The sequence below is a fragment of the Lonchura striata genome, chromosome 4 (assembly GCF_050655825.1).
Source record: "Lonchura striata isolate lonStrDom1 chromosome 4, ASM5065582v1, whole genome shotgun sequence".
In the NCBI taxonomy this organism is placed as follows: domain Eukaryota; kingdom Metazoa; phylum Chordata; class Aves; order Passeriformes; family Estrildidae; genus Lonchura; species Lonchura striata.
Window position 1 is genome coordinate 10,176,018 of NC_140706.1, and position 14,581 is coordinate 10,190,598.

At 44.5% G+C, this 14,581-nt stretch overlaps 1 protein-coding gene and 1 long non-coding RNA gene across 3 annotated transcripts in view; one reads left to right on the forward strand and one right to left on the reverse strand.

The window, feature by feature from the left end:
• The window catches only part of LOC146767526 (uncharacterized), a 129,299-nt gene that overhangs the window by 45,002 nt on the left and 69,716 nt on the right, over positions 1 to 14,581 (reverse strand). The window lies entirely within an intron of this gene.
• Positions 3,359 to 8,834, forward strand: ADRA2C (adrenoceptor alpha 2C). The gene has a single exon (XM_021550710.3). The coding sequence runs from the start codon at positions 3,428 to 3,430 to the stop codon at positions 4,760 to 4,762; it is 1,335 nt and encodes a 444-aa protein (XP_021406385.1). The 5' UTR covers positions 3,359 to 3,427; the 3' UTR covers positions 4,763 to 8,834.

Consider the following 14,581-nt stretch of genomic DNA (forward strand, 5'->3'; position numbering starts at 1 on the left):
CATCTGATATACTAAGGAGGAAAATATTAACAAGCTTTCAGGCCCACAGATCTTAAAAAGAGGAGGCAAAACATGTTTGGAAGTACAAACCAGCAATGACACCCTTGTGTCTTGAATCTATGTGTGTGCAGGCACAGTGTGCCATTGTGACAGCATTATTAAAGTCAAATATTCTTAAACAACCGAGGAGAAGTCTACAGGTTTGGGTGCCAGCAGGAATCTTCCCACCAAATTTAGTGGCTAGGTGGATGTCACCTTTGGTAATTGCCCCTGAATTTATCCCTGAGTTGAGGGCAGCACTGGCCAATTTTCCAGTGACAGATTTAGGATTTCCCAAGACTTAAACTCAGGTGCTCTCTCCTGGCAACAAGATGTGAATTGCTCAAACCAAATTAAAGGTCAGTCCAACTTGAGAATCCAAGCAAAAACTGGAAAAAATTGGAGACAAAAACCAAAAAGAAGTAGTTCTGCTCGTGTGGAATCTTCTCAGCTTGCTGTGGTAGGTTTGTAGTTAGATGCTGGATGAGAGAGCAGAGCAGCAGTGACAGTGCACAGATGGATGGGTATGTCACAATAACTGGATTACTTCACGAAGAGTGGGCTTGTATCAATTTCAGCCAAGTCCAGTTTAATGTCTAGAAGTGCTTCATTCAGCCTCTAAACTGCACTTTTTAAAATGAGAGCTTGTTGATATCTACCAGGCATAAGCTCAAATAAAAGCCAATGATTATGAGCTGATAACTGTAGGAAGACCAGATGCGAGAATGAATGTAAAAGTAAGTACAATGGGTTGGAAGGAAAAAAAGTAAAGTAAGGTGTCCATATAATTTGCCAAGTTTCTATGAAAAAAGAAAACCCACTTTTAATTCAAAAGCACAACTACACTTGATTTATTCACTGTTGTTCACCTTGCTCCTACCTTTGCCTCTCAGCAGACTAAGCAGATTTTCATGAGACTAGATTTCTTGTGTCTATGCCCACGCTCCATTCACATCTATATACATGAGCTGGAGTGGCATATGGCACTTTAGGCAAACTGGATATCAGTTACACATAAAACCCAAATGTTCTTTCCCTGGCTTTGGTGGAGTTATACACTGAATTGTTTCAGCAGCACAGTACAACTTACATGCTAAAGGAACCACAACAACATATGCATATTTTACTTCCAGTTTATTTTTTTTCTATGTCCCAGTTGGCATTTTCTCATTAGAAATGCCAAATAATTGCTCAGACATTTGCTTGTATATTTTGAAAAGCTTCAATTCTTCTTATCTGGAGCCCCAACTTACTAGCTGGGGCCCCAACTTATTAACTCAAACTTATTAGTTTGAGTTCCAGTTCACATAACTTCAAGATACCCTTGCTCATGATTTTGAAATTACTTAGTAATTTAACTGAATATCTTGAGGTTTTATGTCTCCCTTTTTTTGACAGATCCTGAATCTCAAATATTCATGTGATTTTGTAGCTTGTATTTACTAAATTTTAAACCCATATTGAACCAGTTAGATCACACATTCTTTCACCCTAATCTCAGTCACATCAAAGCTTAGACTGCAAATTCCTGCACCTTGCCCTCTCAGATTTCAGATACCATTATGAAACTTCCAAATATGAGGAACTGGACACTAATATAAGAAAGCTGCTTCAGAGGTTATTCAGATTTCATGTCAAAAATATACTATTTGCTTCCTCTTTGAATTAAAAACCTCAGCTTCCATTCCATTCACTTTCCTGGGGCAAGCTTTTTTAGAGTCCTCCTAATCAGGCTGCTGTCTGTTAAGAAGGAGTTCAGAGGGCATCCAATTTCAATTTAATTTTGTTCCATATGCTACACTTTGTTAATGTGATTACGGCTTCCACATTCAGTCTTTAATTAGGATTTGTTACCTGACAGAGTTTAGTGTCAACACCACGTCCTTTCACTTTTACACGCAGACACAACATGTTCGCAAATTATACTTCAGGTGGAAAAAAAAAAAAAAAAAAAAAAAACCAACCCAAACAACCAAACAAAAGAAAGCCTTCGGAGTAAATTGCTTACAGAATAGGATATTAGGATCATAATATCCAGAAGAATTTTCCTTCCTATCAGAACTAAGCATATTCATTTCCGAGCCTTCATCGTCCAGTCCACGAAGTTACACAAAGAGACGGAGAACAGCGGAGGCAGCGCTGGTTGCACCGCAAAGGTAACTTGGAAACAGAATATCCCTTGTGACTCCCTAAAGCCCGGCCTATTCGGTTACAACTTCGGGATCCTTACAAGTGTTTTGTCAAAGTTTTACAGCGGAAGAGTCGCTGCCTGGGGTGTTCGTGCCTTCACCACGCACAGGTTCGCACTATAAAGAATATGACCCGGGCACCAGAGGCGAACGCGCCCCAGACTGCAGCCCACCCGGGGACACCGCGTTTCGGGGCGCAGGAGGGGCACGGGGCAGCTGCCCGGGCTGGGGATGCGGCACGGGAGGATGAGGAGGGAGCAGCGGAGCCGGGGCGGCGATCCCGCCCCGAGCCCCCGGACGGGCCCGGCCGGACAACGGCGCCCCCCAGCGCGCGAGGCGGGCGCTGCAGGCAGCGGCCACCGGGGCGCCGCGCTCCGGGAGCGCAACCGGAGCCGCCGCTCCCGCACCGGGCCCCGCCGGCCCCATCGCACCGGCCCCGCCACCCCCGGGGCGGCCGCCGCGCCCCGCCGAGCCGCACGGCGCCCGGCAGAAACACCTGTCCGGCCGCCGAGCGGCAGCGAGCGCCGCGGCAACGCGCCGGCCGCTCCTCCCGGGGGCCGCCGCGGGGAGTCTCCCGTCGGGCCGCCCGCGGGGCTCGCGGCGCTCGGGGCGCGGGTCGGGCGCGGGCGGCGGCGCTCGGGGCGCTCCTGCGCCCGCCGGGGGCTCCGGCGGGGCGGGCGCGGCGGCCGCACCTGCGGGCACTGAGCATGCGCGCGGCGCGGGGCACGCCGCGATTGGGAGCGCGGAGCCAGAGTGGGACGGAGCCGGGAGCCGCTCCACGGGAGCCGCTCCATGGGAGTTGATGCCGACGCTGCCGCCGCCTCGGACCCCGCGCCCTGCGAGGATCCAGCTCCCGCCGGGGACTCCCGCCGGCCGCGCGGAGTCTTCTCCGGAGCCGCGGGCTGCCCGGAGCCGGGCATGACCGGGCGGGCGGCGGGGGCCGGCCGTGCCCCGCTGCCCCCTCGCCGGGGGCCGGGCGGAGGCGGCGCCGCCGCGCTCCCTGCCGCGCCGGGGCTGCGCCGCCCGGCCGTGCCCTGAGGAGCGGCGGCGGCGGGGGGACGCGGGCGGCTCGGCGGCGGAGCGGCCGCGGGACCGGCGGCGGGGCGCGATGAGGGCGGCGGGGCGGCGGCGGCGGGGCGGCGGGGCGGGGCGGGGGCTCCGCCGGGCTTTCTAGGACGCCGGCGCCCCGCACACCCACCATGGATCTGCTGCTGTTGGTGAACACGAGCCTGGGCTCCCCCAACGAGTCCCTGGCGCTGCCCCCCGCCTCGCCGTCCTCCTCGGCCCTCCTGCAGCCGCCCTCCCCCTACTCGCCGGCGGCCGTGGCCAGCCTGGCGGCGGTGGTGGGCTTCCTCATCGTCTTCACCATCGTGGGCAACGTGCTGGTGGTGATAGCTGTGCTCACCAGCCGGGCGCTGAGAGCCCCCCAGAACCTCTTCCTGGTGTCCCTGGCCAGCGCGGACATCCTGGTGGCTACCCTGGTCATGCCTTTCTCCTTAGCCAACGAGCTTATGAATTACTGGTACTTCGGCAAGGCTTGGTGTAACATTTACCTGGCGCTGGACGTGCTGTTCTGTACCTCGTCCATCGTCCACCTGTGCGCCATCAGCCTCGACAGGTACTGGTCGGTCACACAGGCGGTGGAGTACAACCTCAAACGGACACCGCGGCGGATCAAGGCCATCATCCTCACCGTGTGGCTCATTTCAGCCATCATCTCCTTCCCGCCATTGATCTCCGTGTACCGGGACCCTGAAGGAGATGTCTTTCCCCAGTGCAAGCTCAATGACGAGACATGGTACATCCTTTCTTCTTGCATTGGCTCTTTCTTTGCCCCCTGCCTCATCATGGTGTTGGTCTATATCCGCATCTACCGCGTGGCCAAGCTAAGGACCAGGACCCTCTCTGAGAAGCGTACGATGCCAGAGGGGTCCTCCCAGACTGAGAACGGCTTGAGCCGCGCCGCTGGCGGCTGCACGTCCCTGAGGATGCAGCTGGGAGAGAACGGACATTATTCCGTGCACCACTGGCGCAAAGCCTCCGAGCTGGAGGACATTGAGCTGGAGGAGAGCAGCACCTCAGAGAGCAGGCGGAGGCGGAGCCGGGAGGAGCATCGCCGCAAAAGCAAGAGCCAGTCCTTCTCCTACTCATACTCCTCCAAGCACTCCAGTAGCCGTCTGTCCCGGGCGAGCAATCGCTCCATGCAGTTCTTCTCATATCGCCGCCGCCGGAAGCGTAGCAGCATCTGCCGTAAGAAAGTTGCCCAAGCCCGGGAGAAACGCTTCACTTTTGTGCTGGCTGTGGTCATGGGGGTCTTTGTAGTTTGCTGGTTCCCTTTTTTCTTCAGCTACAGCCTCTATGGTATTTGCCGAGAGGCATGCGAGGTCCCTGAGACTCTCTTCAAGTTCTTCTTCTGGATTGGGTATTGCAATAGCTCCCTCAACCCAGTCATCTACACCATCTTCAACCAGGACTTCCGCAGGTCCTTTAAACACATTCTTTTTAAGAAGAAGAAGAAGAACTTCCGGCATTGAGCTGGAGGGATGGATTTGCCTCGAGCAGGAGTAGAGTTAAAAGAGAAGGCTCAGTGCTGGAAAAGAAGGGAGGGGAGAGAACATGGGGCTTGGGTTTAGGAAACGGGAAGAGCGCTCGCCCCCTCGGTGGAGCAGGGTGATGCTGTGGGGGACAGGGATGGTGTCAGGGAGGCTGAAGGCACTCACCGTGGCACAGAATGGTGACATGGTGCTGGGGGAGCAGTGCTGGAGTGTGGAGGGGTGAAGGGGGAGGGAGTGATTGTGTTTGAATGCTGACAAGAGGGCATGGGGAGCCCACAGAGGAAAGTAGGCTGAGACCCTGAGTCTGGGAGGCAGAGAGCTTTTATGGGCTCTGGAATTTTGTGGGGAAACAAGAAGAGACATCAGAAGGCAAGGGTTAAGTGGCAGTAGTGGTGGAGATTTGAGTTTATATAAAGAGGGCAGCTGGGGCCTATGGTGTATTTGTCCCAGTAAGAAATTGGTTTTTACTTCTTGTGTGGGGAAGGAGAGTACAAATTACCAGGCACTGACAGTGTTTTCAGTTATGAAAGGTTTTAAATGTTTGCCAAAAAAAAAAAACCCTAAAGAACAATCCAAACTCTTTTCTAAATAAACCTTTGTACTGTTAAAACCTTCTGAATCATGATTTTGCTCAAGGGATGAAGTCAAACAAAGCAAGGGGTTTTCTTTTTCTTTGGAGGGGTACTTTGCCTATAGATCTGGATGAGAAATATTTTTCCTATCTTCCCATAGTTTTTGATTAGTCAGTGAGACAAACCTGGGAATCTTGCATTTTTTAATGAAATATGAAAAATAATATATATACCCCATGACCTCATTTCCTTCTGCTGGCTCACCAGGCAGTAAATTCCCACTCCATCCTTCTCAGATCAGTGACCTAAGGACCTTGCTGTCCTGGAGCAGATAGTGAAAAAAAAAATCATTCTGGTCAACTTGCCTAACATTTTTTGAGATAAAATTTTTTTTAAAATCAAGTTTCCACTTCTATGTGCCCAGGGGAACTTTTCCTTCCCTTTTTTTCAGTCTCCTTTCAAAGGCTAATCTCAGGGCTGGATGCATGCTCCTCATTCTCAGGCAGGCAGCTGAAGGCATTCTGATATGCAGGTTTTCAGATGAAGAGCAATCACCCCACTACTAAGGTCTTTAAATCCTTCATATTTACAGTCTTAGAGCAACTAAATCCTTTATATTTATTTTTTAATGAGAAGCATACATTGCAGATTGTCAGTGGTGTGTGTGAACAAATCTCAAAAGGAGGTGCAGCTGTTCCAAACCTTTGGTGTTAATGTTGCTTGCTTTCCCTTCTTCTGTTTGCTTTTCTAGTTTATGATTTTAGAGCATTTCCTGGGAAGAGAGGCAGAAGAGGGGAGAATAGTTTGAAAAGTTATTGAAGCAAACCATATTTCCCATGGGTTTATAAAATGTCATAAAGTGCAATGAACAAAATGAGAGAAAGGGACTGGTGTCTGTACATTCACCACTGAATGCATACCAAGTGTAAGCGTGAGCTGAGCATTTACATCCTTTCTTCATCTGTGCTGCTGCAAGGTGTGTATTCTGTTTGTGGAGCAAATACTGCTCCTTTCTATGTTTATCACTCCTTCCATAGGCAGCAGGATTTGGCACCTGCCTCAAATGCACCTTTCCATAGCAAACAGTTCTTGGGAAAAGAGTGAAATCTAATCACATATAACAGATTTCTTTAAACAGCTGAATTAAATCTATATTAAGGAATCATCAGATACCCCCTTCCTTAGTCCCTCTGTTCTGTCTGAAAGGTGTCTGTAGCCTCTTCTTGTGAATTCTGTGTGGCATGAGGAAAAGGGATAGAGCAGTCTCTGTTTCATCAGTTTTTTCGTAATAAGCATTTGGTTCTCTTAACCCTGGAAAAGGAGACTGTCAGTGGCTGAGGTTCTGGTTGTTCCTTCAATGGACAGTTTAACTCAAATTCAGGTGAGAGTTCTGCTGAAGTAGGGATTAGATTGAACCAAAGGCATTAGAACTTTGCTGGATTTCACTAAGTAAACTGAAATATTTTCAAAGTCCTAAATCTGTAACTTATTGGATGCTTTCTTGAAATAAGGCTCAGAATGTGAAAAGATTTGAGCTTTGTTTAAATAACAAATGGTCTGGTACAAATGCATACATGAGACAGATAAAGTAGAAATAAAAATAGCAACTGAGAGGAGAAAATTACAAGCCATTTCTCTTCTGCAAAATGAAGAGATCTTATTAAAAGTACATCAAGAAAAGATGAAACTAGCTGTTATTATTAGTAGGTAACAATGTAGCTAAAAAGCTCAGGTTTGTTTACTCTGAAGAAACTATATAACCACGAGAGCAACCAAAGCACCATATGGTACCTGGCTACTACCTCTGAGCTCCTGGACAGCTTCATTAGAGGTACCCATTCCTGCCAAGTGAAGGTCTGCTTTTGTCACCTCATGCTCCCTGAGAGGGGTTTCCCAGTCTGCAGACTCACAGTGGTTTCACTGTTGTGCTGCTTTTGAAATGAGCTCTGTTACCTGTAAACACAGTCCTTCTCCCTTTGTTTTCTTTGTAGAATTCAAATAGTCTATGTAAATGAAATTCTGACAGTCAGATTTTAGTGGGCATAAAATATATATGGAATGACTGATGTGCCTTAAAATTAAGTTCTTTGCAGTAAAAGTATTCTGTGGTCATTATAAACATTAAAGAAATAATGCTTCAGGTTTTTTTTTCAGTTCCGAAAGGTTTAAAGGGATTGATGCAGATACTTATTATCTATGATCAGCAACATAGCTAAAACCAGGGTATTTCTATGGTTTTAATTTTTCTCATTACAGTTACTCATCTGATTCAATGCCTCAAGAGAGTCTTATTTATTCTGAGCTAAATAAAAAGTAATATTCATTAATAAAGATGTGCAGTTTACACCCCTTTTAAGTGCATTTCCCTCTAAATTAGTGAATACAGAGGATTTCTATAAAAGTTGTTTTTAATGTAACTACTGCGTATGCTTCAAGTAAAATGGGGCTGATTTACTTTTTTAAATACAGTGGTCTCTTATTACTTGTAATAGCTGAAGACTGGAATTTGTAATATACTGTGTGGTGTTAACTTTCCATAAAAAGTTTTCAGCTCTGCTACTCACACTGTGGTTGTGCTTCAACTGTAAGCTGGCTAATAGTGTATACAGGAGAAAAATAGTCTATGCAGCTTTGGCTTAAGAAAAAGGGAGAAGATATGTAAAATGTGCTGAGTTTTTCTTTGATCAGATATGATAAACCAGTTGAAACATTCACTCTCTACTGTTGTGGAAAAACAAAATATTGCTACTAAGCCATATCGATTTTAACAAGTACTTGATCTTTAACTCTTCATTTGCTCATTTCACCATGAAGAAAAGCTCCTGTCTGTCATAAGCGAGATGTTGATGTTTCATTTTCAATTTTCTGCACGGTGCTATTGTCGGGTATTGAAATATCGAACAGTGTAACTTAGCTGGGATGGGAACTCAGTGCTGCTGTCCTTCAGCCACCTCTGTGGGAGTTTTGCGTGAGAGAGAAATGCAGAATTAGCCTCTTCAGGGCTTGAGGCAGATGGAAGGGGCCTTATAAATAGGAGATGTGACAGGATCACAGCTTTAAATCATTGTTGGAAATAAGAATCAGGCCCTTGTTCTGTGCGATCTCTGCTCACAAAAGTAATGTTGCTGCAAGAGCACTGGTGATTTCTGACAAGCAGATCTGAGGTGAAATCTCTATGCAGCTTTGCACACATTGGCCTCTATCATCCTTTGTGAGTAATCCCAGAAAACTTGAGTGGAATTTACTTGTGAGTCAGAAGATACTCACCGTGGGCAAGGACTTTAGGAGCTTCCTTAAACGTTGCCTCTTTTTTAGTAAACATGCCGGAGGAATTTAAGCAAATGTTGTGCGTAAATGTAGGAGAACAGAAGGAATGCAATCCTCTCTGCTTAACTCTGGACTACTGTTCAAGCCCATAGAAGATGTGGATGAGGAGTTTTTTTGACTGTATATTTTTAGTATAAGCTGTGTGAAGAGCATTATGTGATTGCATTTGTTTTTCAGAGAATAAAACTGTTGGTCTGTGAGGGTTGGTACTGGCTAGAACAGCTTCTGAGAATTGTAAGGATTTTGTAGGAAGTGTTGGTAATGAAATCCATTTCAGGAGAAGGTTCTGACCTTAAACTATGACTGCTCTCAAGGAGAGAATATCTACAAGCTGTGCAAAAGGACAACCAGATGCTATCAGTGAGTTTGTTTTTATGGTTGCTCATTATGACCTTGTTGGTGAGCAGAAAGCAATTAGATGCTTTAGAGAAAAAGCTCTAATTTGAAAGTGGAACAGTGCATGAGGAAATGGCTACCAACAACACTGAGGACATTCATATTTGCATGCCTTCTGTTTACTGTGGACAGGTACAGTAGAGGAAACTGCATTTTTCATTTCACAATAGGTAATGTTGTGTTCCAGATCTGTGGGTCACCTGGGCCATACAAAAGATGTCACAGCAGAAAGCAGAGAGAGGATTGCTCACTTCACTGTTCAACACTGTTCAAAGCTTAAATTTGTCATTTGTCCTTGAAATTAAGCCAAAAATAAGGTTTGGCACTTGGACCCAAAGGCTATGTAGCATCAATAATGGTACACTGAATATAGTCTAGTTTTAGCAAAAAGCATCAATTCATATTATACACCCTGCACATCTCTGTTTCAGGGCAGAAGTAGGAGAATCTGACACGTAAGTCATGTGAGAAAGGAATAATCAGCAGTTTGAAGAGTCACAGGTATATTGAAAAATACACCTAGATCCTATTCTGATAACAGAGCTGGCTTCAGTTTTGTGGGTCCCAATCACTTTGAGCTCTTAAGAAAGGACTGGGGAGGTAGAAAACAAGGAAATAGTAGTAATGCTGCAACTCAAGAAAGCAAAAAGTGGCAAATTGCTCAGAGTCATGTCTGGATCTTTATGCCAGCCCGACTCCAGCAGGGTTGGGAACTGTTAGTGGTTTTGTAAGAAAGGCTGAGGTGTCTTCAACTCACAGTGACTATCACACTTGATCTGAACTAAGGAAATACCTACAGTTGGTACACTGCCTTGGTTTCAAGTGGCAGCCCTTAGAGTGCTACAGAAGACGTTTTAAGTAGTTTATCTCTCCTCTGGCACATGTTCTTCACTATCCCAAACATTTTTTAATTCAATTACACAACAGTTGATAAGGTAGAGAGAGATTGTCAATATCTTACAGAAAAAAAAGAGGCATGGAAAATAGTAGGTAATAAAACCCTGTGTCTTAGTCCGGACATAACATCTTACCATAATACCAGTCTTTCCCTCCTCACCTTTTCTTTTGGAAAACAGTAATTCATGCAAAACTGTAGAAGCTTATTTTAAATAGGCCACACCAATGATACTGTTTACACTAGGAAAAAAAAGTTTTTCTGTCAGTAAGTAGCTTTCTGCTGTAAAGCAATTTTCTTTACTATACTTGTCTGAAAAATCTAATGAAAAGTAGATCTGCACTTAATTCAATTTGCCTATATGTACCTCTCTTAACAAAAATGCTTTGCTAATGGTCCTGAATGTAAAGAACACAAATGAAATGTAGCTGCCTGCTACATCAAAATCAATTAGTTGTGTTTCAGCATTTTTGTGAACAGCAGTCATTCATTTTGCATGATGCTGTTTCCTGATAGTCCTCTGCTGACAGAGAAAGCTGTTCACCCTGTTGACAACAGGAATAAAATGAGGATTCATATTTGCCTCCATTAACTCTGTTAAGTGTCCTGTAATACACTAAAAAGCAGGCTGTTAGAAGTAGGTCTTTTGGTGTGATGTCTAGTAAGTGACATGGATCAGAGAATTAATAACCTGATGGGCTCCAAGACGTACAGCACCCTTAACTGAGGCTCACCCTAGGCTGCAGGGACATGCTTCACTTGCTTTTGTTCTCTATGCCTTTGACCCAACATTGCAAATTACTTGCTCAGTAGTGGAATATTTTCAGCACACCATCCCTTTCAACTTCATCTGCTGGAGTAAGAAATTAATACTGAGGTCTCCCACTTCCTCACTGAGTGCTTTGGCCAATAGACTATTTATATAGGTGATGCAGCTAAAATGCCTTTCCTTTTGGCACATAAATGTTTTATTTGATCGAGCTTTTTATCTTTCAGTAGACTAACACTCTTGTTCCACAAGGACATTCTCTATCTGGAAAGCAAACATATGTCAAATACTTGGAGGAATATTAGAAATCCTGAAAAACCCCAGCCAGTCCAGGTAAATTTTGAAAGAAAACACCACAGCTGAACAAAGAAAAAAGCTTAATCTTGTCTCAAGTGGGGTTGCCCTACCTGAGACCCCCTGCTACTCTGGTGTGCCTCTGATCAGATTTGGTGCAGTGTGTGGAGCTTTTCTGTTGGACCCCTGGAGCTGTACTGAGAGGAGCAATTTCAAGTGTCCAGCAAAGATTAGAGAAGTTAAACACCTGCTTATTGAATCATTCCACATTATAGCAGACACTCTCACTTTGGCTTCCTGTTCCCTTTTTGCACTCTTTAAATTAGCCCTTGCTTTCAATCTGACTGCCATACACAGCCTGTGCTTGCACTGTCTTTCCATAAAATGCCTCAGTGTCTGACCTGCAGAGGGTTGATGACACCCTCCTCCTCTCAGCTCTGCTGGAAAGGTTCTCCAGAAGACTCCATGAAATGCTTCCATGTGGTGCTTTGCTATATATGAGTGCCTGCAATAACAGGAGTTACTGCAAGTTCTTGACAGACTCCAAGCCACACTGTTTTATCACCAATAAAGGCTTGTGTGCAGAATTTCAAAGTGTCTATAAATTCCCTAAGTTTGGCACTGATTTGTTTACATCAGCAGCAATTTCTGTAGGTAATTAAAGGGAGACTTTTATTCAATCCATCAGATACTACTTTGGATATGCCACATGGAACATCAGAGAAACATGATGTGTTGTTTTAACAACACAATAGAAGTAATTAAAGATTCCTGGATGGCATGTTTTTTTCTGTAAAAAAAGAAGGCAGTTCAATGAAATCTGATTGTTCTTTAAAGAATGTGTCTGTTGTAGCCAGTGTATAATGGAAACCAGGAGACCTTTAATCAGCTTCTGGGGGCCTGACTACTTGCTGGCCTGGCTGCCTGGCTCCTGGGCAGGCTGCTGGGTGAGGTGCCAGGGAGCCGAGACTTCCAGGCTCCTGCACCCTGGCAGCCCAGGCCCCTGGGTTTATGGGCACTCAGCTGAGCTCCATTATCACAGCATCTAAATGCTTCATAACTTCTGCTATACTTAGTCTGTCAATGCCTTTATGCATTAGGGAGTGACAGCCATGCCCTTTTTTCTGAAGAGAAACTAAAAGATTAATGGCAGTTAGGTAGGTAGATCATAAAAACCTTCTGGTTTTTGTTTGCTGTTGCAAACCCACTATTGATTGTCAGGCCCCTGTTAGCTCCAATGTAGAAAGTCCCACCTGTGCTTTAAAGTTCTGTCTCTGTGATTGCCATAGGCCCACAGAACTTGCACAAAAATCCCATCAGGATACACAAACTCAATATGCATCTCCTTTGCTTGTCCCCATCTGGTAGGGAGCTCATGGGGTTTGGATATTGCAGAATAAGGAAAAAGGAATGTACTACCTCCAGTTTGTGGGGGAACAATGATATTGCTGCCATTTCTTTAAGGTCTGTGGGGTTTTAGTCACTACTGCTGGATTCATACTGCCATTTCTGGATGTCTACTTTTATTATGTGTTGAACAAGTGCCTTCAGGGCATAACTGAACTATGACTTATACCCCAAAGGAGTGGACTTTTTCTCTATTCCTGGCAAAGTAGAGAAATCACAAATACTACCCAAAAAATAAAATTACCAAAGATCCCCCCCCCAAAACTAGTCTATTGATACAGTCAATCTCATTTATGGGTTAAGGTTTAAACTCAGATAAACTTAAAAATAAAGAAAAAATTATAAGCCCAGGGTTCTTTCATACCTCCTATTTCTTTAAGTGCTGGTCTCTCAGGATACAGTCTACATCACTAGATTCTGCTTTTCTCAGACTCTGAATGTCATCTCTTGAGGTTACTGAACCTATGTGTTCAATAATGCAGAAATTTCCTGGAAACTCGAATGTTTAAGAGTCAAGAAATTGCACACATGATTCCAATGCTAGGCAGGATGAACTCCTTATCTAGCAATACTGTTGGGAACAAACATTTGGGGCTAGTGTGTGTATATTTCTCAGGCAAAATTATGACTATAGTGGGATCTTGAGTTCCAGGTGAATGTTTTGTACAGAGGAGGCTTCCTGACAGTGTTTACCACCTTCAGAAGTGTCAGTCAATGTCTATCGAACTCATGCTTGTCATAATAAGGAATGGGATTGTCCCCAGATATATTTTTAAAGGGGAAAAAAAAGACATAAAAGTAATTTTAAAAAAATGTAGCCATGCATATAAAATGTGAAAGGAAAAGGAACCTGTCTGTTGCTGAAGACTTGAGCAGCAATTCATTCTTACCTAATTCTGCCATATCCAGCTAGGGATAACTGATGGTCACATAGGTTGAGGCTGCCCTCGGGTTACAATATTTTCAAAAAGTGTCATAACATTTTGTGTATCAAATAGATTTCTGCTGTGGTAACAGTTACTATTAATTAGTGACAGAAATTGTGCTCTTTTTTCTTCTTCTTCAGAGGAGAAATAAACAGAAGGTATTTTACAGGACTACAAAAATAGCTATTCTTTTCTACTTTGGTAAGGCAAAAAAAAAAAAAAAAAAAAAAAAAGTAGGCACAAACATATTAAAGAGTCATTAGGAATTTAGGATGCAGACTGACTATTTCATTGCCTGATTCTTCTAGCACAACTCAATAATTAACTCAATGCATTTACTTATCAATGAGGTTTTATGTGTTATGTAATAAAATATCTCAGTTGCCCAGAAAGGCTGTGCTGTCTGTCCTCAGAGAATTTCAAACCCAAGTGGACAATGCCCTGAATAACCTGTCTGGCCTCCCAGGTGACCCTGCTTTGAGCCTGAGACTGGACTAGAGGTGTTTTGTTCCAACCTGAATTAGCTTGTGATTCTGGGACCTGTTTCTTCCTAGTAATAAACAAAAGTTGTAGTCCTAATATCTGGGTAGCATCACAATGATATTCTATAGAAAGTTGCATATATACTGCTATAGGTGGGCAAATCATTAGGCCATTTGAATATTTAGATCTCTAGAATTCTTATATCTGCTGTGTGCAAATTCTGTCTAACACACATTTGGCTGGATCCAGAGCACAAACCTTTTATTTGTTTAGAATAAATTTAGTAACTAAAGAGCTCTACATCATGTTCTCTACCCCAGCTAAATCCCAATCCCCCACAGTTCTTAGCACTTTAGAGGCATGTAAATATACAAATATTTTACAAGCATTTTCTTTAGAACTCCAAACAAAATATTGCTTTTGGTTTGTTTGTGTGTTTTTCCCAAGTGAAACAAACCTCACTTATGGCCAGTAGCTCAAATGTGTCTTTCTGACCTACTGGCTCTGAAATGGTGAAGAATGTAGTTCCTAAAGCACCAAGTCACACCATAGCTGCTGTGGGTGGCATGAAAGCGACAAGGAAATGATTATATTTCCATAACAGCTGAAGACTTTAGTGAAAGCCTGAGCAATGGGAAATCTCTGGCACAACACGTTGCTTCATTGCTCATTCATTTTTGCATCAAAGGTGTCTGACCTTTCTGTAGAAGTGGCATTTCTGAAGATCAG

What these genes read in the sequence shown, in the direction of transcription:
- ADRA2C (XM_021550710.3), top strand. Translation starts at nt 3,428, where the DNA reads ATGGATCTGCTGCTGTTGGTGAACACGAGCCTGGGCTCCCCCAACGAG.